General features: G+C 39.0%; 3 protein-coding genes across 6 annotated transcripts; 1 reads left to right on the forward strand and 2 right to left on the reverse strand.

Annotated features, from left to right (window-relative positions):
• The first annotated feature begins 1,393 nt into the window (after positions 1-1,393).
• Positions 1,394-4,506, forward strand: ghrh (growth hormone releasing hormone). 2 transcript variants are annotated; one of them, XM_022194234.2, is made up of 6 exons: positions 1,394-1,540; positions 1,769-1,854; positions 2,556-2,660; positions 3,963-4,067; positions 4,144-4,269; positions 4,360-4,506. In XM_022194234.2, the coding sequence occupies exons 2-6, from the start codon at positions 1,778-1,780 to the stop codon at positions 4,370-4,372; spliced, it is 426 nt and encodes a 141-aa protein (XP_022049926.1). In that variant the 5' UTR covers positions 1,394-1,540; positions 1,769-1,777; the 3' UTR covers positions 4,373-4,506. The 2 variants fall into 2 exon arrangements, with proteins under 2 accessions (XP_022049926.1, XP_022049925.1); XM_022194233.2 differs by having other exon boundaries at positions 1,396-1,540; positions 1,764-1,854.
• Positions 4,507-7,038: 2,532 nt separating this feature from the next.
• Positions 7,039-15,521, reverse strand: rpn2 (ribophorin II). 2 transcript variants are annotated; one of them, XR_007941795.1, is made up of 18 exons: positions 15,403-15,521; positions 14,901-15,091; positions 14,490-14,585; positions 13,855-14,030; positions 13,663-13,738; positions 13,366-13,500; positions 13,102-13,278; positions 12,895-13,013; positions 12,425-12,530; positions 11,592-11,683; positions 11,386-11,500; positions 11,076-11,276; positions 10,891-10,977; positions 10,686-10,781; positions 10,235-10,310; positions 8,762-8,891; positions 8,075-8,182; positions 7,039-7,658 (listed from the first exon to the last, which is right to left on the reverse strand). XR_007941795.1 is itself a non-coding variant. In XM_022194268.2 (17 exons), the coding sequence occupies exons 1-17, from the start codon at positions 15,413-15,415 to the stop codon at positions 7,643-7,645; spliced, it is 1,902 nt and encodes a 633-aa protein (XP_022049960.2). In that variant the 5' UTR covers positions 15,416-15,521; the 3' UTR covers positions 7,039-7,642. The 2 variants fall into 2 exon arrangements, 1 of the variants encoding a protein (XP_022049960.2); XM_022194268.2 differs by lacking the exon at positions 8,075-8,182.
• Positions 15,522-16,359: 838 nt separating this feature from the next.
• On the reverse strand, positions 16,360-26,267 carry mybl2b (v-myb avian myeloblastosis viral oncogene homolog-like 2b). Of its 2 annotated transcripts, none has more exons than XM_022194266.2 (15): positions 23,323-26,267; positions 22,873-22,969; positions 22,721-22,792; positions 22,543-22,635; positions 22,236-22,456; positions 21,413-21,545; positions 21,262-21,321; positions 20,904-21,113; positions 20,421-20,693; positions 20,197-20,339; positions 19,463-19,562; positions 19,249-19,359; positions 17,638-17,754; positions 17,414-17,545; positions 16,360-17,329 (listed from the first exon to the last, which is right to left on the reverse strand). In XM_022194266.2, exons 1-15 carry the CDS (start codon positions 23,340-23,342, stop codon positions 17,201-17,203), a joined length of 1,911 nt encoding a protein of 636 aa, XP_022049958.2. In that variant the 5' UTR covers positions 23,343-26,267; the 3' UTR covers positions 16,360-17,200. The 2 variants fall into 2 exon arrangements, with proteins under 2 accessions (XP_022049958.2, XP_051803843.1); XM_051947883.1 differs by having other exon boundaries at positions 20,904-21,110; positions 23,323-23,478.
• Positions 26,268-26,361: the final 94 nt, after the last annotated feature.

A 26,361-nucleotide genomic window follows, 5' to 3' on the forward strand; every position in this document is an offset into this window, starting at 1 on the left:
TAAGTTTTGCTAAGCATTGTGAAAAGTAGCTTGATGGGTCAAACTAGATGGGGGTTTATTTATTGCTGTTTGGTAGTAATCACATCGGGGCAGGTCCTGGCAGTGATGCATGAGGTGGAAATGTGATAAAATGGGGCTGCATGAATGCAAAAGGTGCTGCAGAGATAACATTCATAGATGGCACCATAATTTCCTGTGAATATACGAAAATACTGGCTGGCAGGTTGACTCCCAGTCAGCAGAAGCTTAATGGAAGAAGAATGTTCCAGCATGATAATTATCCAAAGCACACTGCCAAAATCACGCAAGACTTCTAAAGAAGGAAAAAGCAGAAACTTGAATCGTATGAACATCTTTAAAATATTTCAAAGAGAAAGGTAAAGTAACACAACACTTCCAACAAAGAAGAAAATCTCTCCAGATTATTGATATCCTCCATGACAAGAAGGATTAAGTCTGTAATCAAAAATAAAGATGAGTATCAAAAAAGTGTTGGCAAATATTAAAGATTTGAATCTCAATACTGACGTTTTTGCAACAGGTTCCGACTGCATTTTTAATATAACAAATCTAAACTGTTAATTTCTTAATTTTACACCAGAGCCAATACCCCACTGTTCAACTTAAAAGCAATATTATTACTGTAAAATCATACTGTGTTGTATAATTTCATTATGTGTCAACTGCTTGTCATAAGAGTTTCTTACATTTTTGAATTATTTTACTTATCAATCAGTCAGTTCATTCATTTATATAACATGTCTCATACAAATAAAATGCAACACAAAGTGCTTGACAGGTAATAGAAATAAAAATGCAATAAGACAGCAGAAACAACTTTATTTATAAATAAAAGACTCTAAAACACAGGGATTCAGGAACTGATGACATAGTATCCTATTTAACACGTGCAATGAGGAAACACCAGATGAGGTAAAATGAAATAAAATAGATATCTTAATAAAAAAGTAAAAGAAATACAACTAAATAATATCAAAATAAATATCTGTTATTAAAATAGAGATGGATAAAGATAGAAATAAAAGTCAAAAATGATAAAACAGAACAAGGAATGATGAAAATCAAGTAATAAACTGTGTAAAAAAATGTAAAATAATATATATATATATATATGGAAATTTAAATAAACAAATAAATGGAGGGATCAATAAGTAAAATTTGCTCTAAGAAGAATTAAATCAATCAAAAGCCTGACTGAAAATGATTTTTAAAAAATTAGATTGCAAATTTTCATATTTCTGTCTTCGGTTATAGTATAGCGAGGAAAAAAACTTGAATTTGAATGAGTGAGAGAAAGACAAAAGAAAAAGACAGCTCAGTTCGAGGGGAGGGATAGAGTGATCATGTGTGATGTGGGAGTGACTGGGAGCTCCAGGTTCAGTATAAACTGACCATGGATGAGGGTGAACAAACAGTACTGGTCCACTGCTTCTTTCTTCTCGTTTTTCCTGGCAGTGAGAGATGATGAGAGTGGAAGGCACCAAATAGAGGGACCGCAGGGACGCTGACAATCTGCACAGTAAGTAACTCCGACTGCACACTGTAAATTCATTGCATAGGTGTATATTTACAACATCTGTGCTTTTAAATGTTGATATGTCTCATCACGGTGCACATCTCAGCGTGACTCAACTTCACTTCCATTTGCGGGCATTGAGGATGGTTGAAGGAAACTGTGGTTTCAGCATTTTTCCAAATGTAATCTCTGCTGTCATTTATTCTGGCTGTTCACTCTTTGCCAGGACAGGCTGTGATAATGGAGAAAGCTGCACTGCTGCTGTTTTGTTGCCTGGTCATGTCTTTATCAGGCTCCCCGCTGTACCCAACCATTAGGTAAGTGCTGACAAATTCACCCAAAATTCTTAATGTCTTATTTATTCTCATTGTTAGACATTTTGGATTAAAAACATTTCTGGCTGCTTAACTTAGCTTTTCGGTTTTGGGGATGGCGATTGAAGGCAGCAGAAATTATCCACAAAGCTGTTGATTCCTACTTTGTTTTTTTAAAGATGCCTGAAACATAATGCAAATTCACTCCATAAATTACCTCCATGTTGTTGCTGAGCTTTAGAAAACAGATGAAATGGTTAGAAAGTGGAGAGGGAGGTGACTATCTTAACATATGCAAGCAGAAATACACTACATAACAGTGATTTGAGCTCAGCATTGATCCATCCTGTCATCAGGGGCTGAAAGAATCATCATCTCCATGATCATAGTATGTGATGTTGTAAACCCTTCATGGGTTACTTTGCATGTCATAGCGTTGTGCTCTGCTCTTGTTATGCTAAAAAAGGGGTCAAGATGTCTGCATTACTCACCGTGTTTCACAGTGTCCAGTGCCAAAGCTGCAGAATATGTCATTTTTAGGGCATTTTGCAGACTGATGATATTTTCTGTCTAAAATTAAACATAATTACAAAAAATATTTGTGCTGCAGGTTAAAATTACTTACCAATGCTGTATAAAAGTCTGTATGAAATTATTTGAAGAAATTGCTGTGTATTCATGGAGTTAATGTGGATAATTCTCAGGTTTGGTCAGAGGGATATGTCCATCCTGATGACATCCTCTATAAAGAATCCAGCAGAGCAGCTGGAGGAAAACACACATCCTTCTAGGGAGCGAGCAGAGTTGCGGTCTGTATGTTAATACAGAATGATTTATGTAAAATAAGACTTTTAAGGTGGGATCATGCAAATTATTTCTTAAAAAACAAACATATTTTCTTATTACTGTTACTTTTGTGTTTATCTGCTTCTCATGTGTCTGCCTTTAAATCAGTAGATCAGAGGTGTGGTGGAGTTTTATCTGAGGCTTTCACAGCTTTAAAGGTTTACCTTCAAAGAATATTTGTCCCCATTTCAGTACGTAATGTACAGACTCTACCCATGTTAACCGCTTTTATTGGCCTATTTATTCACTAGAGGGTTGTTCAAAAAGACACTGTGAGTTATGTCAAAGAGGAATCATAAATATAGCACCTCATCTGTACTACAGCACACTGGACTGATGTAAATATGTAAATGATAATATGTAGGTCTATAGAAACGCACACACAACCACACTCTGCACTTTAATTTAACCCTCATGTTATCCTGTGGGTAAAAATTGACCCATTTTAAAGCCTGAAAATGTGGGAAACAATATATATTTTCACAGGGAAACTCTTGATGTCCACAGTTTCAAAATTTTTGGGAAACTTTTGTACATTTTTTGGTGTAAAAAAAAAAAAGAAATGTTGAAAATGGATATTGGTTGATTTTTGTTTTTTGTGAATGTTCTTAAAGAAAATATCAGATATTTTACTGATATATATGTAATCACTTGAGATATTTTTAGGATTTTTTGAAAGAGTTTTACTCATTTTTAAAAATATTTACAAGAATTTTCTTGCCACATTTTGGGTATTTTTTAAATAAAAATTTAAAGGGAAATTTTTAAGGAATTATTGGATTTTTCTTCCTGAAGGTTTTGCAAATTTTCAGAATTTGGGGGATTTTTTTTCAGACAGGGAAACAATATTTTTTGGTGCTTGTAAATGAGGACAACAGGAGGGCTAAGATCTACCTCATTATTTATGAAAGTATGGCTGTTTTCTTTAAATTTTCTGTTATTTTTTTTTAAAGATTTGTCCTTTATAATATCTTCTTGTTATTGCACAGCCTTGACAACCGTCACTTTGCATTTCATTGCACACACTGTATGATCACGTGACAAATAACTCTTCAATCTGAATGAAATAATATAAATATGCCTCCTTATAATTTTGTTGAAGTGAACCTTTAAGCTGTACAACTCTATGTCTGGACAGATTACATAAATCGTACAACTGTCTTTCTGCCGTTGTATCTTTGAAGTGCACTTTATTTTCCTGCTCACTCAAGAATCCTGCTGTGTGATAACTGAACTGACATAAACCGTCCACGCTCTGATTTTAGCTCAGGACGCCACGCCGATGCCATCTTTACAAACAGTTACAGGAAGGTCCTGGGGCAAATCTCTGCCAGGAAGTTCCTTCAGACAATCATGGGCAAACGGCTGGGGTAGGTAGAGGAATGACAGCCCTGCAGGAGTTTACCAGTAAGAAAAACACAATGAAAGTTTTGTTTTTTCCAACAGAGAGGAAAGTGGCAGCTACATGAAGCGTCAGTCGGATATCTATGAAGGAACCTATAAGGAGGATCTGACATCCATCCAGAGCGATCAGAGATACAGAGAGGTGCAGGGGGGCATCCTGAGGCCCAGGTGAATACAAACATTTAAACCTAATGCCTCAAACATTCTGGCTTTTCTGTAATTCCAGGTTTCAGTAACTGGAGTGTTTCCTCTTTGCAGATTGCTGAGTTGAGGAGAAAACAAAAGGCTGCCAGATCGCCTTTCATAATCATCACAGCTTTTTGTTTAATTTCCTCCAAAGTGTTCTTTACAAATGATGATGATGATGTCTTTTGTTCACATTAAAAGTTGTGAAGAAAACCTGCAGCCCAGGCTCATGGTTTTGCAAGGTGTGAGTTTAAAATGTTGCTGAAAGCTGAGTGGAGCACAGAAAGATGCAGAAATCTTTCATATAGACTCTGTCTCATTAGGATTTAATACATTTTCAGGGCCTTTACAGCTCATATGGGTGTTTTGTTAGCAGTACTTTGCCTCTTTCTCTGCTCAGAACTATGGACACTGTGTTCTTCTTTGACTTTTACTACTCTTCTGCTTGCCAGGCGTCTTTACCAGGCCATTTCAGCAGGACTACTGTAGGAAAAGCAAATGTATAGCTGATAACATTTTAAAAACTACGTATCATTTAGTTTTCAAGGTCATGGCATTATGCATGCTGGGTCACTTTTATTGCTAACTGGGATACTTGATGGAGTTCAGGGTGATGAAAGCGCTTTTAATGATGAAGTAAAAAGGTGTGGTTTTGTTTGTGTAGTCTCTCCTCTAGACAGGCATTAGCTTTTAGCACCACATTTTCCTGGCACATGCAGAGTCGACATACTTGTTTGAAATTTTGAGATACACTCAGGAATCATGCACACCCTTGCAGACATGGAAAGCATAAACAGTCCTACTATATATATGTGTGTATATATATATATAATGTTCAGACTTTCATTACATATACACACACATGCTTTTTGTTTATTTGTATAATTTTCTACATTGCAGATTAATAATGAAGATTGACACTTTTTGTTGACAACATAATTACATATGTATTCTTTTGGAGTTTCTATGTCTTCAGTATTAATCTACAAAGTAGAAAATAACTAAATAAAAACCACTGAACCACTTTTGACTGGTAGTGTGCATATATATATGGCTTTCTAAGCGTACGATGTTACAACCATAAGCCATATGTTTATATGGAAGGCAAGATCGAGAATATTTTATTTTAATTTGGATATTTCAGCATAACCTCTCAGGAAAAACAACAGTTCCAGAATATGATTAACGAGATGGTTGTATCTCTGTTGTATTGATTTGTCTTGAAGCTGGGTCAAAATATAAATGCGACACTTTTTATAAGGTAGTTGACAGGTATCATAGTTGCCATTTTTGCTGTTTTCAGGCCAAAAATCAACATAACATATAACCAAACACCACACGGCATTTTTCGAGAAAGACTCTTTGAAAAAAATAAATAAATAAATAAAATATATATATGTATATATATATATATATATATATATATATACATAGGGGTGACACAAAAAAGCAAGAACTTTTTAATAATCCAATAAAACCAAGAGTGATGGAAGAAAAATATTTTATTCACAGTAATTGAAACCTTAAAACATGCCATTTAAGAAACAATGAAGGAATTTTCATTTTTAAAAAATTACTTCCTGTAGATATCCATTCATCCACTCTCTATACATCGCTTTATCCTCACTCGGGTCACGGGGGGTGCTGGAGCCTATCCCAGCTGACTCGGGCGAAGGCAGGGGACACCCTGGACAGGTCACCAGTCTGTCACAGGGCTACATATACAGACAAACAATCACACTCACATTCACACCTACGGGCAATTTAGAGCTATCAATTAACCTCAGCATATTTTTGGACTGTGGGAGGAAGCCGGAGTGCCCGGAGAAAACCCACGCATGCACAGGGAGAACGTGCAAATTCCATGCAGATGCCAGGCCCAGACCGAGATTTGAACCAGCGATCTTCTTGCTGCAAAGCGAAAGTGCTAACCACTACACACTGTGCAGCCTTCCTGTACGAATGCTTTCTTGAAATCTACCTGGGGCTATCTCAAGAGTAAAGTGTACACAACTCGACCAAGAAATCTGGATGAGCTAAAACAGAGAATTCAGGATGAAATTCACAGTATCCCAGCTGAGATGTTGCAGCAGTCAATGAGGAATCTCAACAGCAGATTTCAAGAATGCATTCGTACAGGAGGACGCCATCTACAGGAAGTCATTTTTAAAAAAAAAATGAAAATTCCATCATTGTTTCTTAAATGGCATGTTTTAAGGTTTCAATAACTATGAATATTTTTTTCCATCACTCTTGGTTTTATTGGATTGTTAAAAAGTTCCCGTTTTTTGTGTCACCCTGTATATATATATATATATATATATATATATATATATATATGTGTGTGTGTGTAAAATTGAAAGTTATTTATAGAGATATTGTCGTAAACTTGTTGACATGCGATAAATCCACACTTGACTAACACACTACTTTCTATGTGTGTTTACTGAGGAAGCTGATGTATTTTAATTTGTCTGGTGTGTTTTATGTATGATCCGTTGCATTTCTGACATTCACCAGAACCTTCAGTACTCAAATATAAAGGGAGTTAATCAGAGTTTTGGCTCATGCTCTCTGTGATCTGAAATAATTCACAAAATAAAAGCTCTCTTACAAAGAGAGCCACATTAGATCAGCCAGATTAAGGGTAAAAAGTGTTTCAAAGCTTGCACAATGGCACACTAACCAATTTAGAACAAGCAACACTGTGTTCTTGTTGTTTCTCTACAAAAAAATGACAAAAGATCTTAGTCCCACCTCAACTTCTTTATTTCCTCCTCTTCATTAGAAAAACATCACATCCTCAAATTGCCCGTATTTTATTATTCGCAATTTTTCTAAGGGAAATGAAGTCTGTATCAAATAGTAGACTACCACAGGCAAACACACCGTCATAGTCAGTAATGATCCGAGTGTCAGTGCTACTGCCAGTGGTTTATTATCAGTTGTCAAATGTGAGCTTTTGTTACAAGATAAAACGGGCACCGAGTGTCAACAGAGGAATGTACAACAAAAAAAAAAAAAGACAAAACCCAAACTTCATCACAAAACCACAAATAAAAAGCCCACCTAGAAAGCACTGGCATGTTGGGCGAAAAGAAAACAAATCTCACAGGAAGATGAAGTGCAATGATCAGTAGCTCTACAGTCCTCTGTAGGAGAATCTGCCAGTGAGAGTTTGTCCAGTTTCTCAGAGACACTGTGACGTCTCATATTCTTCCATTTGGCAACACAGACAAACTGCATGGTAAAACCGTCAATTGGATTCTTTTTGTAAAGTCTGATTTTGTTGAACGACTCCTTGGAAACAAAAAAAAAAGAGTCTCGTTGGTGCCATCTTTCAATGTTCTTGTCCTTATTTTTTCTCAGTTCTGTGGGAGAAAGAAAAGAAACGATCATTAGTTATCACAGACATGAGATGAGGGAAAAAGCCTTAATTCACATCACACGGGGTGGATCATGCATTCTGATGTGCACCCTTCTACGAAACCACAATGGAATCTGGCAAGAACACAGAGAAACTCATGATGTGAACAATGCAAAACTTGGCTCATGACAAAAAGCTTAATGTCTACTGTTAGACCACAATGGAAGGACGACCAACGGGCTGCCATGGCTGTAGCTGTAATGATCATGGTGGGGTGAGTGAAGAGGCAAACCAGGGGAAGCAAGGGCAGCAAGTACATGTCAACACTCGGAGTTAGAATGAGTGAGCACCACACAGTCATGCATGCTGCCACACGTTATGGAAATGCACTATGGATGCAATCTGGGAGGATCCCCTTACTTTAGAACGGAAGCAGAACCGACTCATTTGTTACAAATGGGGGGGGGGGGGGGGCTTTATCGTAGACTCCTATACTTTGCCAACCTACTACTTTGCTCTGCAGCAATCCTGAAAGAGGAGTAAAGAGACAGCGAGATGTGGACAGAAGGGTTAAAAAGAGACAGGCAGCTTCAAGGGGACAGAAACTAGCAGGGAAAGAAGTGGGGAAAAAAGTCCTCACTGGGAGAATGACAATAATGAAATCAGGAAATTGCAATAATCTACTAGCTTAGATGGGTTAAATGGGCTGTCATAAGAGCAAGAAGTACAAGAGAACAATTACGAAGGGACCTCTTGAGTCGGGGACACAGGCTACAAATTGCTCACTCTGGCCCTTGAGGGCTCTGAACAGTGATGGTGAAGAAATTGCCCACTCAGATCAACACTTCTGCAGATCTTGCTATCACGCTTCTCTCCTGGCCCGAGCCCTTCTCTTTTCATAGAGCCTGATAATGAAATATACCTCTGGAAGCCCACTAGGAAACTACAGATACAGATTTGTTTCTTCCTCCTCAGGTTTGGGGGGTAAGAACTACCAAGAGGCTTCACAGCACCACAGTCCTTGACACCTGAAAGGGCCTCGGATTTCTTCCAGGGCTTAAGGACTCTCTAGGAGCCACTTCTGGCAGCCCATATCTGAAAACGTACCTCTTCACTGCTTTCTGGGCCAGCATGCGGTTCCCGGCAAGGAAAGTTACACCGCCAATGATTGCCAGGTACTTCAGAGTCTGGAACATGTTCAGATGGGTCCAGTAGACGTACATGAGGCCCAGCATGGCTGAAATGAAACAACCATGCAGGCTTAAACATCAACATCCGCACAAACCCCAATGGTGAATCAATGACCATTTATCTTTAAAAAAAAAAAATCTTTCAGTTCAGCAAAACAAGGGGTGGTGAGCTGGTGTCATAGTTGCAAACTAAGCAGGTTTTCTCCATTTCTTCACAAATCCACGCAGGACCAATTTATTTCTAGCTGTCACTCATATGAAGTGTTTCGTTGGCACAGCATACTGAGGTTTTGGTCCTTTTTTCTTTGATGTGACTACAGAGTAATGGACCTGCAGTGTCGTTTTCATAGGAATACAAGCAAACATTTGTGATATCAAAGACAGTAATAATGAATGTAAGCTTTAATTTCAACCCCCTTTACAATGTTCTGTGCATTTACAATTTCTACATGTTGTCTGGGGGATTTTGTTTAATGTTTCAGAAGTGCTGAATCACTTAATAAAGATTCAGTCTGGTGTATTTTAATCTGCTGTGTCTGGCCATGTTAAATCACAGCCAGACTTGAAAAAAAAAAGATGACTCAAAGAATTTTTTTTCTTTTGTAAAGCTGCTGCCTGGACTGATATAAGCTGTTCACATGCTGTTTCCTCATTTTTCCAAACTCTCTATAACACAAGTGAACAGTGTAAAGTTAGTTTGACCTATGAAGCTACAATAGCCCCAATAACGGGGGAAAAAAACGAATAAACTGAAACTTTACTTAAATTGCACAAATTTAAGTGTGTTTCTATCCACTTGCTTTTGTGCACATTTTGAATTTGTGTATCAAACACCCTGAGGAGGGGGCAGGATATCGGAGAAGAGACGCCTCCATACATGAGTGGGGACGAAAAGGCGTCATATTTTATACATTTTTAGAATTCATTTACTACTTTATTCTTTATGACTGGAACATTTAATTGTGTCATCTTGTTGCATCCTCTTCTTCTGCAGTGGTCTGATGTCACTCAACTGGACTTAGTATTCACATAACAATACAGAACGGAATTAACATATTATTTTGCCAATTTTCTACTAACAATTTTCGCTCAGTGTAAGTGGAAATGTGGTTTTGTGACACATAAAACCGACTTCCTCTTCCCAGGATGTGTCATGGAGCACTTACAAGTGTTGGGAGAGATTTTTCTGAATCTAGATTTTTAGTGTGGAATTCCATGAATAATGCATAACTAAAAATGTATTCTGATTATGCACCATGTCACCCACGGTCACCATTAGCGCAATTCACTTCTCATCTGCTATTCCTTCAAAGAGGAATAGCAGACGCAGAGGCTGTAAAACAATCATATCTGTGATTGTTTATGTGATATTTTTAAGATCGGGACTAACCTGCGTGTCCGGCATGGAACAGAATGGTGCTTGGAGAGAAGCTGAAGTTGGAGATGTTGGCTCCGAGCTTAAACCACTAGAGAGGAGAGGGGGAATAAAACACAATGTGATTTTCGTCCCCTGCATGAGCTGCAAACAATAGAGCTGAAAAATTGTTTACCACCTAACACACAATGCACTGATCCACTGCAACAATAACCATTACTCAGCACTGAAAATGCCAGGGAAACAAACTACGCCATAGCTTTTGTGATTAAAACAAGCTGGACTAGAACGTCATTTACGGTGTATGAAGGCTTCCTACTGAAGAGGTTTTCTAGGAGGGGGAAAAAACACCGTGTATATAACAACAATAACACAGCTGAATGCTGCTAGTTTCAAGGTGTGCCTTTAAATAAGATAAAACATTTCACAATTATTTTTATGTATGGTACAAATTGTGCAATGTTACCAGAATGAGCAGCAGAAGGAAGGGAGACAGGATGAGTGCGGTGAAGGTGTTGGAAACCACAGTGGGAGGCTTCTTCTCTGGTGTCCTGAACAGGTGCTGCAGAGATATGAGGAGCTATTAGACTATTGAACTGACAGCAGCCACATGCTACTTGATTGTGCTTCATTTTGTAGTAAATCAGTTGAATAGACAGCATAAGTACTACCTGGATCTCTGGTTTTGGTACATAAAGAGTCTTGGACTGAATAGTAGCTGGGGCTTCCTCATCCACAAACTTCAGGATAATGTCAGCCTTCAAAGAGAATGAAACTCAACTTTAGCATCAACTTCTCACTAGACACGTTTTACATCAGTAATTATTACTACCACAAAGCCTGGACGGACACTCACCACATTCCACAGGATGGGATTCTCCAGGGTAGCGTCTCCGACAATGAGGTAAAGGGAATAGGTGCCAGAAATAGAGTCAAACTCCGATTTCTGCTTGGTCGTGTCCAACTCAAACTTGTACACGTTCAGATTCTTGTCGTCGGGTTCAGCCACGAAAACCACCTCTTGGCCAGTTTTCTGATTGTGCAGTCGGACAAAGGTCTGTGACAGAGAGAGTCAAAAGGTCTTAATACCAAACAAGGTTAAGAGCTCACTTTTTCACCAACAGCTTGCTGCAGACATGCGTTTATTTACCACCCTGATGACATACCTGGTGAGGGGTGAGCGCCACTCCAGTGTTGATGTCAACCAGCTGGAAGGACATGGCAAAGTTGATGTGGCTGTCTGCTGTGAAGGAGGTCTTGGCTTTGGAAGGATAATCCACCCTGTGTCATTAAACAAAGGAGGGGCATTTAGTATTTTTCCTTTCCTGCTCAGGGTAAACAAAATGCTGACTGTACAAATGAGTTTTTTAACCTCGTGGTCTTTGTGCCGATGCTCTGGTCTTTATCCACCACAGAGAGGTCCATGTTGGTAACAGCCACCTCGGTGGACACTTTGACTTTAAGCTGTAGGTGGACACATTCAGAACACAAAACAGAGTCACAACATGGTCAGGCTTACATGGGAACATCATTTGCATCACTTTTGTCAGTCAAATAGTTGTCAAGGGGACCTCCGGTGAGTTAGTTTTGCACTTCATTAAAGTCAAGGGACTTGCAAGAAACTAATTAGCACAAGAATGGTCCAAATTGGTACAGCAAAGGCGAAAATTACTGGAATTGCTCGTCAGATGGTCAGAAAGCTTCAGTACTCACTTGTTCCTCACACAAACACATACAGTGCTAAATTAGGAGCGCCTGACAAATTCTGTAACTTTTCAAAGCCACATCCACCTCAAATTGGTGCTGGTCAGCTGCAAGAAGCTGATAAAAAAAAGCCTGGGTTTGAAATTCCATCAACCTGTTTTATGGTTATAAAAACACCTTAAAGGGCTCCTTGGAGACTGAAATATTTTGCTTTGTACACATATTTATTTGTTATCAGGCCTCGTTGATCTGTCTCTTCACTCCACTATCCACTAAGATCAGGTACAGGCACCTGTGTTTATGAATGAACCAGTGCAACAGACCATAAATACATGTGTTTACACAAGCTGAGTAGTACCATGGATCACTAAAAAAATGTGTAAAAATGGTGCAGCATCCCTTTAATTTGAATAAAAACAACTATGTAGCCTGCCATCCAAAGGCTACTATTCTGATATATACACAGTCTTTTCAATCTGAGCAGAGAAACTAAAAACTTGCCTCAACATGATTGGCAACCAGTCGGCTGTCCCCAGTCACTGCAACACTAAACTGGTAATATCCACTGGCTGGCTGGCTGGACATGAAGTTCAGTTCAAAGACGCCACTGGAAAGCAGGAAAAAAAAAATAATAATGTGGTTCATGTTCATACTAAAAACAAAATGTGGCAACAGTGCACAATCTACTGGCAAATAATGAAGAAGGTCTTTTTTTGTGAAGAAGCTACTTTCCTCAGTTAAACTCAATCTACAGCCACTGAAATCCACCAATATTACATTTGTGTGCTGTAATTACTTGCATTACCATTTAACCTGCATCCCTATGAATTATTAGAAAGTTTCTTGGGCTAAAATGAGGCAATATGTGGTCCTGTGTATGACTTTCTTCCACCTATCGGGATCATTTTCAACTTCTGGGGAACCTGAGAGAAAACTGCAAAGCTAACACTCATCACCCCTATTTTACGTACTCATTAAGTGTGAACGGTGCTTGGTTGAGAATGATGCTCTTGGAGGCAACAGCATACGCAGATTCCACTAAGACGTTGGCAGAGGCCAGAGGTTGAGACATGACATCAGTAACAAGGAGCTGTGAATCAGACAGAGAGACAGCGTCACTATGAGGTGATTAAAAACCATCCTGAAGACTGTAGCTGAATGAGATCCAGTATCAATACCTGCAGTGTTGGCTGGCTGTGGGACACCGTGGCTGGGCCCTGAACGCTGACAACAACTGGCACATGGAAGCGGTTGCTGGACAGGGCGGCAGCGGCACTTGCCACACTGAAGGCCTCACCCAGAGAGTCCCAGGATTTCTTGCTGAAGATAGAATTCACTAGCTGGATGACCTGGTCCTGTGGAGAGAACATATGTTTCACTGCATTCCAAGAAAAGCAGATATGACTTCAGCTGGAGTAACACCTGACTAGCAGAAATCATACCTCCTTGAGAGGGGGCTCCACGTCCACATGATCTGACAGGGAATAAGCAGCAGTCACAAACATTGCAGTTGCCTCAAGTCCCTCTTCAAACTGAAGGTACATGCCGCCAAGATCATCCAAGCGAGCTGTCAGATCCTAAAAGGGAAAAACCAAAAAAAATTTTTTATTCCTGCTACATAGTAATAAATAAATAAATAAATAAAGATACATTAAGCGGTTGAAAATCAGGACCTATTGTTTGTCACTCAGTCACAAAAGAGTGACACAGCACCACCTGGTGGAAGCTAGAAAACTCACCTCAATTTCCTCCAGTATTCCTCCAAGTTCAGCCTGCTGGGACAGGCGGGATGCTGTTTGCAGGGCTAAGGTGATTCTGTCCAAACCAAACATACATCATTTGTTGTAAATTAAACTGCTCAAATCACTTGCCAACAAAAACTTTCATGCAGGATGGTATTAACACAACCTGACCAGTGCTCTAACACTTACGCCAGGACATTGTCCTCCTTGTTGATGCGAGCTGTCAGGGCACCGACAGCTTCCTGCGAAGTGAGAGGAAGTCCTAGAGAGCTGAGCGCACTTACGGCCCGATGAATCTGAGCCATTGTCGAATCCTCACTGACTGCGGCCAGGAGGATGTCACGGGTTTCGTTGGATACAGGGATCTAAGAGGTGAATGAAAATTCTTGTATAAACAGTCAAATCATATCAAGTTAACTTAATTGCCATCTCAGCTCTACACACAAGGAATACAGCAGAATTAATTTGGCATTTCTCTCAAGACCAATACAAGACATGACCTGACAGGACAGAATGCACATATCAAGACAGACACACATCGTAAAGGAACCAGGCATCACTACATGCAAAAAAAATAAAAAATTGAGCTTAGTACTACTTAAATTAGCAACAAATATAGCTAAAACTGTTTATAGTTCGCATTACAGTGTTATCGTACAACAGTCATATACAGGATCATTTGGTCTTCTAATATAAAATCAGAAGCAAGGCTTTCATTATTGTCTTTTTATCATGAGGCCTGGCCCCATTTTCACTGATCTACTCTAATTGGTAAAATGATAATAAGACACTTCAGAAAGTCAAGGCAAGAGCAAGCTTTATACCTCACATCCTGAAAGAGCTTGACTGGTCTCAGCAGCAAAGAAGAGAGAGTCGACACTTGTGGGGTCAAGCTGGGATTTTAGGAACTGGCATACTTCCTACCAACAAAATCAAAACAAAAAACGACATTTTCAAGCCAAAGAGTAAAGAAGGCATTCCATGTAACGTATACAGCTTTGTAAATAAATATAAATGTGAATTTTGAAATGATTATAGCTTCAATACATCATCATTTTAAATAGAATTCATGAAGTATTGAAGATGATGAGGGTTTTTAAAGAGGCTGTAATTATTTACCCACTATCACAACATTAGAGTAGAATTTGTAAAGAAAACAGGTGATCAATATGCAGATAACTGGAGTGATACTATCCAGGAGCCTGTATCTGAATTTGCAAGAGCGATTTTCCCACCTTGTGATCGGGCACAGTTGCTCCAAGCTTGGTGAGACCCACAACCGAATAGTACGCGGACTCCAGGTCGGTGAACTGTTGGCTCAGCAGGTTCTGCAGTCGGGCCACATCAGACAGGGAGAGGTAGTGCGCCGGTGTGAGAGCCTGAGCTCCAGCAAGAGCCAGGCTGAGGAGAAACACTCCGAGCAGCTCTGCGGACACACAACCGACACCAGTTTAAGCTCCAGGCTGGTCGAAAGGTCTGACCATCCGAGTTAGGAAGCAATAAGACATTAATATTAACGCATTGTGTCTTCTGGGGATATGCACTCATTCATTGCAGGTTTAGCTACCAGGCTAACACGCTAACGTCAGTAGGAAGCAGCTCACTGCAAAAGCCAGGCGACAATTTCACACCAATTCTAAAGCTTGCAAGTAAGTAAAAGCAAATACCTATTAAATGAAACATTTAAAAGCACGTAAATAAGTCTACATTCAATATTTAAGGACTAAATTGACTTACTGGACCGGTCCATGTCTCGCAGTCTAATGCAGCGTCACCAAAACCGACGATAACTTCCGGAGTGTCCAAGCGCGAGCTGTCACAGAGGGATTACATCCGGGTTACGTTCCAAAATGACATCGGAGGACGACACGTCATTTTACGGACCCGGATATATAATATTGTTATTAGGATAATATAAGTGATAGCGTTTAAACAACAATACTACTACTACTACTACTAAGAATAATGATAATAGCAATAATAATAATGATATCATTTCCTGGTGCCCAGCATTTATCCTTATGTCTCTGCGTTATGTTACCTGCTCTGTGCCTCACACATCAGCTCCATTTACCATTTTTTATTTACTGGTCCAAAAGTTTTAAAGGACCAATTCAACTAATTTACTGCAGTTTTCCGCGAGCCAAAAAGTGATTACGCCCCCTTGCCAAAATATGTAGTAGTTCACTGATGACAAATATTACATTTTTGTTGTTTTGAATGTGGTGAATTTGATAAATCATGTAAACGATCTTTCTAGCTAAGGTGGATGAGGTAAAGAAAATGAACATGATTTCCTGTAACAGTAATTAAAACAGAATTACTATAAATGACAGAAATGTATATAATCTTTGATGTTATTTGAGTAGTTATGTTGATTGTTTACTTAGAAGTACACAATGGAAGCTATTTTACAATGCATTAAATATTAATTTGGATATTTATTAAGGTATGGGTAACTTTAATATTGCAGTACATATGAATCTGCATTATATTAATTTTTATTCACTCACTAAATTCTTCTCATGAAAGAATCAGTGAGACAGTTGATACGAGCAGTTGTGTTATTTCTATATCCAGGGGAACTTCTTAAATTTCAATCAGCTGTCTTAAACTCATAAAGTCCTTCAACTGAACTTAATATGCAGCTGAGTCTTGTTAAACAGATTATTAAACACATTCAGAAAACAAATATGCATTAGCTATTTTAAGATTTATTCATTTCCATGAAAAAATGTTGTATGCTAAAGTAAAAACATACAACATAAAATATTTACAAACAGTGCCAAATAACACAATACCCCTGTCATCAAAAGTCAGTGTTGATTTCACGCATCCACAAATTCTCAGCTACAAGGCCACTGCAGAATAAAACAACTTCCCAGCTCCAATCACCATTTTTTGGATCTTAAGTATTAAGTCATCTTGATGAATTATTGATGTTTGTCACTACTGTATTTTCAGTGAATGCCTAATTCTCCTGTGCAGGAACCTAACTTCAAATGTGTACCGAGATGTATACTGTAATTCTATTCACATGCTAAACAGATACTACAATAAGACAATTAGCTCTCAGCATATTACTGATCAGACTACTTCATATTAAGATAAGTGAGAAATTATGGCGGTGCAACCTGAGTGTTTGTACAGTTCACAATTTTAAAACACTGTTAAATTACAGATACATTATGTAATGAAAAAATATGTATTTTCAGTGAGAGCAAAGGTATCTAACGTTGATTTTTCTTTTTTACATTCATTGTTCAAACACATTGAAACACCTATAAATCAGTGAAATGTCACTGAAGCTTGTCAGAGTGAGTCTAAATCTAAAAGCACCATTCTTTCTGGAATGAGTGGCAGAGCTATATTCTGTCGATGGTTTGATTGCTAGTTACTTGGTCAGACACTGTACTGACCCCGACACATGGCATGTCCTTTTCTTCACCTCAGATTACACCAGTAAAAAATGTAGGGGAAAAACAGCAACATTAAGTTCTGTATGTGTAACATGTTGGCGTAAGGGTGAGACATCTCAGGACAAAATGAGAGCCCGGTTGGGAGCGTGGGACTTCAGTGAGCGAAGGTAGCGTCTTGCTTTCTCTGTCATTATAAGCTGGTCTTTAGTTTGTCCACAAACAACCGTCTCCCATTCTTTTGACATCTGTAAAGACAGAGGTAGATCAGAGCAAATGTAAAATACTCATTAATGACAGTAATCATTACTTTTAAAAGGGTAGAAACTTACTGGAACTGGAGGAGCTGTGCTGGAAAATATCGCACTGTCACTGGGTCCCAAAAGAAAGCCCTGATCCAAAATATTTTCATGCCGCTTACTGCAAAACGAAGAGGAACTGACTGAGAGTATCGCAGGTTCTTCCTGTGTGGTGAAAATAAGAGGAGAAAAAGCCAAGAATTAGGAGGTGCCACATCTGCAGACAAGCTAATAGTACGTTTATACACACACTGTACCTTGATGGTGTGCTTGGCTTCACTTTTGAAAGATTTGCGTTTAGATGCAGGCATCACTTGGCAGTCCATGACATCCAGGGCCAGTGATTTCCGCACTTTCTTCATAGGAGGACGATGCTGAGAAAATAAAAACAAAAACAGAGGAGTTCTGAGTAAATAGTTTGAGTAGGAATGTCAACGATGAGGTACAATTTCTGTCTAACACAGCACAACAAATCTTTGGGCTGTTGGTGTAGCAGCAGAGGAAGACTAAACAGTGAAACGTAGCTCCAAAGTGTGACTTCAGAAAGCAGGATGGAGCCAAAAACACGACTACTTACATGTCAACAGTGTGCAAAGCAGTAATCAAAGAAAGGGTGGTTATTTTGAAGAATCTAAAATATAAAACGTGTTTTGACTTATTTCACACTTTTTTGTTTACTACATAATTCCATACGTGTTCATGCCTTCAGTGAGAATCTACAATGTAAATAATCATGAAAAGAAAGAAAAACATTAAATGAGAAAATGTTCCCAGACTTTTTACTCATAGTGTACATATGCTCTGAAGCATGTATTAGTCTTAAAGTTAGCAGTGTTCAGCATCAGTCTCAGCTTTTTCTGACAGGAGTGACTCAACCTTCATCTTCCGCAATATATTATTAAAGTAAATAAATAAAATTGCTCAAACAAATGTTCAGTAACATCTCAGGTGCATGTTAACACTTCTAGAACTGTGCAAGTGTGTTGTGTGCATTACAGGGTCACAACTGCATAATGAGAAAGGAAGCAGGGAAAGAGTCGCATGTTCAGATGATGGTTTGTTCAAGAACATGTACACAAATTTTAATTTGTCTGTAGAAGATACACCTAAGGAAGTGCTACTGCATTGAACAAAGTACTGCTGTTCTTAGCTCCATCCTTCATTCATAGTTTTGATGCCTTCAGTGAGAATCTACAATGTAAATAGTCATGAAAATAAAGAAAAACCATTAAATGAGAAGGTGTGTCCAAACTTTTGACCGGTGTTGTATTTCATTCATTATTCAACATGTAACTCACTATTGATTTTTAACATGGCCAACTACTGGTTAAGGAATCTGTCTAAAATTTGCAAACCCAGCATGCAACATTATAGAACGTGAACACAGGCTTCAGGTGAACCTGGGGTCCTGCTCACTTCTCTGTCTCAATCAGTAATTCTTTCAGCAGTTTGTGTAAGTCCTCTACTGACACGGACTTGTAAATATACTTAGATTTACAGATAGAAGAAATAGAACAATGTTGCTTTCATCTACTAAGTCAATCACATGATGAGATGTATCAGTATCTAGGTGGTTTACCAACTCAGTCAATAGATTCTTGTAGGAAATACCCAGAAGATGCATCAAACCCCATCGAAACAGAACTGTTAAATAGCTACATTATACCTATTTATAGACTGTAAAACATGCCATGCTGTTCAGCAGTCAGCAGAAGTGTCAGTGCAACTGAGTCATTTTTTTTTAACAACCAGCTTCAATGCTCTCTTTCTTATCAAGTACACGACATGTGTAAATGCTGCGTTTTTTCTTTAACAGGTTTTAAAAGAACTGAAATAGATGTAAAGTATTAAAGGCGACTGGTAGTTACCATGGTTTTGCGCCTTTGCTCAGGTGGTGTTGAACGTGCAACGACCAAGTTGATCCCTGCGTCTCTTAGGATGACCTCGTTTATGTCATCTTCAAGATTCGGAGTCTGAGGCTAAGATAACATGGCAAAAAAACACAGTTAAAGCAGCTTGAAAAAAAAACAAAAAAAAACAAAACAAGAAAGCTTATTGTTATCAGCATAGAAAGACACCCACCAGAGGCTGCAGAGGACCGTACTTCTCCATGGCGTTCTTGAACGGCGTTGGAGTTCGTGGGGACGTACAGAGCTCGGACTTGTGGTTGGGTGTAACAAATCTGCAGGGTAACAGATGGAGGAAACTAAGAGGCAATTGGGAACTGATTCTCAGATCTGTGTTCGAAAATAGGATGGCGTTTAGTAGAACTATTTGATAGAATGGACCTATCAAATCAAAATCCTTTATAATTCCTTTTAAACTTTCACCAGGTCTACCTTTAAATACTTGCAATCTCCAAAAAGCTACTCAAAGACACATTTTGTTAACGGACAAGACAGAAACACTAGATTTTTCTGAAGTAATAAGTCTACTGTTCTAAATTCTATGTTTTTGATGAATTAAATTAACAGGTGTAGCCCACGGTATTTCATGAGCAATGTCCCACAAATAAAGAAGATTCAAATTGAGGAGCAAATTTAAATGTTGACAATGGAGGATTAACCAGGATATTACAGAATTGGCATGAATTGATCAAGAACAGTTCCCACTGAATCTTATACTAATGTGAGAACTTTTCATTTTAGCAGCTACTGAATTACTGTTCACAAGCTAAAGTTACCTGTATGTTCTTTTAATTTCTTTCAATGCATAATAATTTAAAAAGAGTAAAGAAGAAGGGTATTTTGCCAATTGTAAACTCGATGCATACCCATAGCACCAGGGATGAGAACACATCATTAAAGACCACTTACACAGAGTTTTCCTTCTGAGTGAGGGGGGTCTTGTCCCGCTGTAGCGGCGTAGTAACAATGGCTTTCTGGCTGCATACTGGCGTGGAAGTGAGGGACGGGTTCTCCAGGTCATGAGTGTCCTGTTTGGTCCACATGTTGAGGAACTGAATAAAAACACAGTCATCAGCAGAGGACTTTAAGGAGACATCAGGAGCAGCACCACAGTATTAACTCTGACGGCTTACCTGAGACGGAGAAAAGGGCAAGATTTTGACAGGCGTGCTCTTCGGTGTCATGGAGTTATTGCCGTCTGGAGACAAGGCGATGCGTCTCCGGCTTCTGCGGTTTAGTATGGAGGGAGGCGTGACCCCTCCTGGAGAGATGGGGATGAGTTCCCCTTTGCTGCCTTTACTCAGCTCTTGCAAGGCGCTGCCCTCCAGACGAAACTGGTGACGTTCTGGGCTGGGACTGTCCTCTGGCAGGTCGAAGGCTGCAAGGTTGCACCAGCCATCGAAGTCCTTAGTGCACAAAAGACACCTGATTTGTCACTTGTACATCTAGTCTCTGAAATGCACTACAGGACAGCATAAATGTATAGAATTTTAACACAGATGTTTAGTATATTACCATCTAACATACAGAATATAATATAATAACAGTATGTAGGCAGCACAAATGATCTGAAAGGGATTTTAAAATGAGATATAATGGCATTTATATTAATTTACCCCATCCACCATATCCAGCACTTCCTTCAGCACTGGGCCAGTAGGAGAGAGAAAACCAGAGCTGTCCACCACCCAGTTGGTGCAGCTGACTTCTCCTGAGGTGTCCGGTTCAGTCTTGGGGCTTAAACTGTCCTTTGGAGAGGAGACAGCCTTTGACGGCCCAGCTTCAGTGGGACCAGCTTTAGCAGAAACCAAGACTTCCTGCAACTGCTGTAGAAAGAAGACATATATAAAAACAGCGATTGGCAAATGCGGGTGTGTAGTATATATGTATATATATTCTACAGAAAGACCCATTTACACCAAGTCGGACTTCTAACTTGTGATATTTTTCAAATACATGAGAATGCTTATTTACCGAAGGATGGGGTTTCTGCTCTACATCCTTATCTAAACCGTCTTGAGAGCAGGTGGACATCTGTGTAATCAGAAAACAGAATTTTCAGTAGTTCAAAAAGATCAACACTGTGCATGTGTCTTAAAGGAGAAAGCAAGGAAATGCCATCCACCTGCAGGTCTTTATTAACACGAGCCAAGAGCTCCTCGAGTTCATTTGGCCTAAAGACCTCCCGGGTGTAGAAGCCCATCTCTAACTTGCGTTTGATGGTTGAATTCCAGTGATTCTTCACTGCGTTGTCCGTCCTGTGAATAAATATTATGCCATGAACTCTCTGTAAAAGGCAAGGCTTAATTTTTCACACTGAAAACCATGTCTACAATCTTAAAACCGTCCTCTGGGGTAATTATAGCACAGACAGAAGTTATTCACTAGAGCTGCACAATATATAATTTCAGCATTGACATGTGCGCATTAGTCCCATCACTGGAACCGTCATGTCAAATAAGGCAGATAAACTCAAACACATCAAGTCACAACTGCTTTTTGCTGCTTCATTTTCCATGACTAATGTACAAGACTGTCACTGTTTACTGTGATTTAAGCTTCCTGGATACACCGAGTTCTTCTATTATTCACAAGAGCAGGAGGTAAACACTCAAAAGGAAGATGTGGTTTCAAGAAGACAAGCAATTGCAGTTGAAGGAAAAAGGTTTTAGCTACAGAAAGAATGATGCTGATCAAAATTATGTATTCAGCAATGTCTTTTAATTGTTACCATAACTAATTTGTTTTGGTAATTTTAAGCAGCATCTCAAAGGTCTGTGTGAGTGCAAAGATCTGAATGTCATCCAGACAATATATTTCAAATGTTTTTGCCAGTGTTACACCATTTCAATGTAGATGCACTTTCCTACAAAACTGCCCCGATATATATTGCAGAATAAACAAATACTCTCGGTTTTTCCCTAATATTGGACAGATCCACTATTTACCTTCCGGGGAGCAGCTTTGCAATCTCGGCCCAGCGGTTTCCAAGCAGGCAGTGAGCCTTGTAGATGATGAGGTCCTCCTCGGCTGTCCACGATGACTTCTTAACGTTGGGATTGAGGTGGTTGTGCCAGCGCTCTCTGCACTGCTTCCCCAGTCTGCCTTTGAGATGCTTGGCTACCATGGCCCACTGTTTGTTGCCGTAGAGGTTCACAAGTTCTATGACCTAGAGGAGAAAAAAGCGTATTTAAACACAGCTTATTTTCACCAATCACACTGTCTTTTTTGAGTTGCGAACTGCTAACTACCAACCTTCTCATCCTCCTCTTTGGTCCAGGGACCTTTAACCAATTCTGGATCCAAAACCTTAAACCATCGGTGCTGACACTGGTGTTCAGTGTGATTCTAAACAAGACAAAAGCAGCTTCAAAATGCTGATTTGTGTTGATAATAAAACAGACAATGAAAAAGAAAAGTTGATCAGGCTCACTGGTATGTTGCTGGCTATGTACTTCCAGTCATTGGGTCCAAGTTTTTGAACCAGTGCCTTGAGCAAGTCGTCCTGCAACAATGAATAGAATTAGCACGTTTATGATAACTGAAAAACACATTTGGATCAATGGGAAGAGTCACAACAGTCACCTCTTCTTGTGTCCACTTCACTTTCAGTTTCCCACCGTCCCTCTGCTCTGCCACATCAGAATCAGTGTCTTGATGCAGGACCTCCTCTCCATCCTCACTGGGAAACAAACAGCCATGATGTGCATGAATTCAGCTGACAGAGAAGGCTGATGGTATAATGAAGACAACTGGACAATCGGGTGCATTTTTCTGCTTAACTGTCTGGGACTAGTTGGTCAATAGTTAGCATAATCGACGGTCAGGAAACGTTTACATATTTAACTGATGTGTCCGTTTGGCTTTTAGGAAAAAAAGGGCGGCACAAAATGATACGTCTCGGCCAAAACAGCAAACTTGATCCAAAGGAGCGCCTTTAACATTGTATATTTAAATGTTAAACCCGCCGTATATGATTAAAAAAAGTCATGCTAATGCTAAAGTTAGTTCAGATAGCAAAAACCAACGTCTTACCCGCGCGGCCACCACGACATTTCCCTCTGTTTCTGTTGTTTATGCTCAGACGGTGAGTTTTCCTGCCGCCGCTGCTCGTCATGTGCGACAATATTCGGTGTGATATCGTTGTATTCGGCGTTTTCAGTGCCTTTCCTGCGGACTTAGGTGGAGATGGAGGCTCGGCGCGGCTGTGTTGAGCTGGTTTACAGCATGAGAGCAGCTGCTGCGGAGCGGCCGGAGAGTCCGCGCTCCTCGGTTTCTATCTCGCGCCCTTCTCTGTCGTAGGAGCAGGATAGTGACGTCAGTGCGCAGTAGATGTGCGCGTAGGAAGTCAGGACAACCAAGTTTATTCCAACATAAATAAAACATTTAATAAAGGGTTTGTTCTGGTTAAAATGTTCACACTCAAAAGTAGCACACATTTATTGAAGATAAAATAAAGTAAAATCAAACTTTATTAATCCCAAAGAAAATTCTTGTGCCACATATTGTTCAGAAAATCAAAATGACATAAGAAATGCAGTGCCTAAAAAGAAGAAAAGCAATAGACTATAAGTATGATACATTTGTGACATAAAATAATTTTGTATTGAATGATTTCAGACACTAGCTTTATTCCAACCTTCCTACTGAGTAATTATATAAAGTCTAAAAGTGGGAAATATATTTCTGCAATAGTGTGACCCATTAAATCATGTAAATTATCATGAATAAACACCTCTGGTTCATTCTATAGAAAATCAACCAAATCTGAAAAGAGTGCCCCCTCAGCTGTTCTATTTTATTTATTTTGTGCAATAGCTTTAAAATTAAACAAAACTTCATTCATCCCAAAAGAAACGCTTGTGTCAGATATTGCTCTAAGAAAAAAATACATAACATCAGAAGTTTCTTCCTTTTAGGCACCCTTTAAAAGTGATTAGATATAAGTAAGCTACATTACTTAAATCAAGTTAAGTGTGTAGTGACTGATTTCAGACACAACCCAAGTTTCTGTCCAACTTTCATAACTGATAATTGTATAGTCTATGAGCAAGCGGTTAAAAATAAACATTTAGTTCAAAATGTTCACATTGATAAGTACGAAACATTTCTTTCTACAATAGAATGACCACATAAATCATGCAGCTTGTCCTTATAGAAGATGACACTTTATTAACCCTTAGATGCATGAGTGGGTCAAAAATGACCCGATGAGGTTGTTTTCCTGCAATATATTTGTAATGAAAAGTTTTTATCATTTCATATTCCAGCTATTCCTAACAAAAACATGTTTTTGATAGCATTCAATTAAATTTTTAAGTTACCTTTTATACTTTTAGAGAAATTGTAATGTTTGTTTTACTACCCAAAGCTCTTTATCACTGATAATATCATACAAGAGGTGATGAAGTCCACAAACTTAGATGGACGGAGAGCAGCAACAGTTGGAGGAAACGAGTGGAAAAATGTCAACAAAATGGATGTTGACATTCTTCTATTGCTGTTCTGTGTACTACTCTTCTTTTTCAATCATCAAAACATTCAAAATCTGTCATGAAGTGAAAAATAAACTTATTTCAAACATAAAATCATTCTTGTGTGGACAAAAATATAATACAAATGATTATTCTTAACCAAAATGACAAAAATGGCATAAAAACGCATTGATTCCTATATGGATCATTTTGACCCACTTATTGAAGAGTGTAGGGTCCAATCACTCATGCATCTAAGGGTTAATCCTGGGGAAAATTCTTGGGCCAGATATTACTCAGACAAAATAAAATGACAAACGTAAGAAATGCAGTGCCTAAAAAGCAGGAAAAAAGCAAAAAGTATGACACTACAATTAAAAATATATAATCTTAGCATAGTTGATATTAATTGGTCACTTAATCAACAGAATTATTCTGCAGCTGTTTGATGACTGGTCAATAATTTATGCAATTATCATTCAAAAACATTAAGTATTCTCTGCTTCAAGCTTCCCTTTGATTCTACACAAGTTGAGTATATTTGGGCTGAAACCTTGGGCTGTGGGAGATCGTGATAGGTATTTTTCTATTATTTAAAGTCTGATTAAGGGATTAATTGTCAAAAATAATTCTTTTTGAAAGTCACTATTGCAACCCCCATTTTTGTTTATTTGCCTCGAAGGAAGTAGTTTGAAAACTGACAATAAAATTTAAAAGTAACTCTTTTTCTCTGAAGTAATCCTGACTAAAAAGGTGCCTGTTCCTCTTCAGGGCTGATTACCTGCTCAGACTCCAGCTGTGTCAATTAACAAGCAGCTCCAACAGTTTAAAACCCACCAGCAGCTCAGCTGACAGTGATGGACAATGGAAACAATGGAGAAAGCCTTTGTTATTAAAGGTAAGAAAACTGGTCGTATTCTGAAAAAGATTCATTCATACCTGCTCAGACAAATCAATTCTAAGCAGTGCCTCACATTTTACCTTCTAGATACGAAAAGCTTTGAGTGCTCATCTCCATCGGAGCTTGACAGAAAGTTTTTTGGGGAACAGAGTTTGCTGTCTGCTTTGTCATTGGAACAACTGTCCATATCAAGAGTGTCAAATGATACAGTAGCTGATGGATCTGACTCCAGAGTGTCCATCTGTGCTCCTCTCTGCCTGTCATCAGACCCCATTTCTCCCAGTCAGGGGTTTTCACTGAATAGTTTGAACACTCAGAAGGCTGTCAATTGTCACCTAGTGGTACCTTTGCAGGGAATGTCCTCAACTCCCCAAATGCTTCTTCAAAAGCAGCAGAAGACTGCTTGTTTTGATCAATCGTACAGTGATCTCACAGCCTCACAAATGTCATGGGATGTGTCTTTGATCAAATCAGAGAGCAACAGCCCCAGACTCAACATGGAGGGCAGCATTCAGGAGCAAACATGGAGTCCAAAATCCCAACATTCACGAGTTGAAGTTTCTCCCTGAAAAACGTAAAGATTCTCAGAGTTTTCTTTCAAAAAATCATTTCATACTCTATTTAAATCTGCCAATCCATGTTCTAGCTCATACGCTGTATTTCTGTTTTTACAGGATCCACGTGGACGACTAATGCAGA

This window comes from Acanthochromis polyacanthus, chromosome 5 (genome assembly GCF_021347895.1).
Source record: "Acanthochromis polyacanthus isolate Apoly-LR-REF ecotype Palm Island chromosome 5, KAUST_Apoly_ChrSc, whole genome shotgun sequence".
Lineage (NCBI taxonomy): Eukaryota > Metazoa > Chordata > Actinopteri > Pomacentridae > Acanthochromis > Acanthochromis polyacanthus.

Excerpts from the sequence above, each read along its gene's own strand:
- rpn2 (XM_022194268.2), bottom strand. Across the intron at positions 14,586-14,900 it reads CAACTGTGCCCGATCACAAG|GAAGTATGCCAGTTCCTAAA; the intron begins GTGGGAAAATCG and ends TTTTGTTGGTAG. Across the intron at positions 13,279-13,365 it reads TGGAGCCCCCTCTCAAGGAG|GACCAGGTCATCCAGCTAGT; the intron begins GTATGATTTCTG and ends TTCTCTCCACAG.
- ghrh (XM_022194234.2), top strand. The coding sequence starts at position 1,778 with ATGGAGAAAGCTGCACTGCTGCTGTTTTGTTGCCTGGTCATGTCTTTA. Across the intron at positions 1,855-2,555 it reads CCGCTGTACCCAACCATTAG|GTTTGGTCAGAGGGATATGT; the intron begins GTAAGTGCTGAC and ends GATAATTCTCAG. Across the intron at positions 2,661-3,962 it reads AGGGAGCGAGCAGAGTTGCG|CTCAGGACGCCACGCCGATG; the intron begins GTCTGTATGTTA and ends CTCTGATTTTAG.
- mybl2b (XM_022194266.2), bottom strand. The coding sequence starts at position 23,342 with ATGTCGTGGTGGCCGCGCGG. Across the intron at positions 20,694-20,903 it reads TGCTGGATATGGTGGATGGG|GACTTCGATGGCTGGTGCAA; the intron begins GTAAATTAATAT and ends TTGTGCACTAAG. Across the intron at positions 19,360-19,462 it reads ACGGTCCTCTGCAGCCTCTG|CCTCAGACTCCGAATCTTGA; the intron begins GTGGGTGTCTTT and ends ATGTTATCTTAG.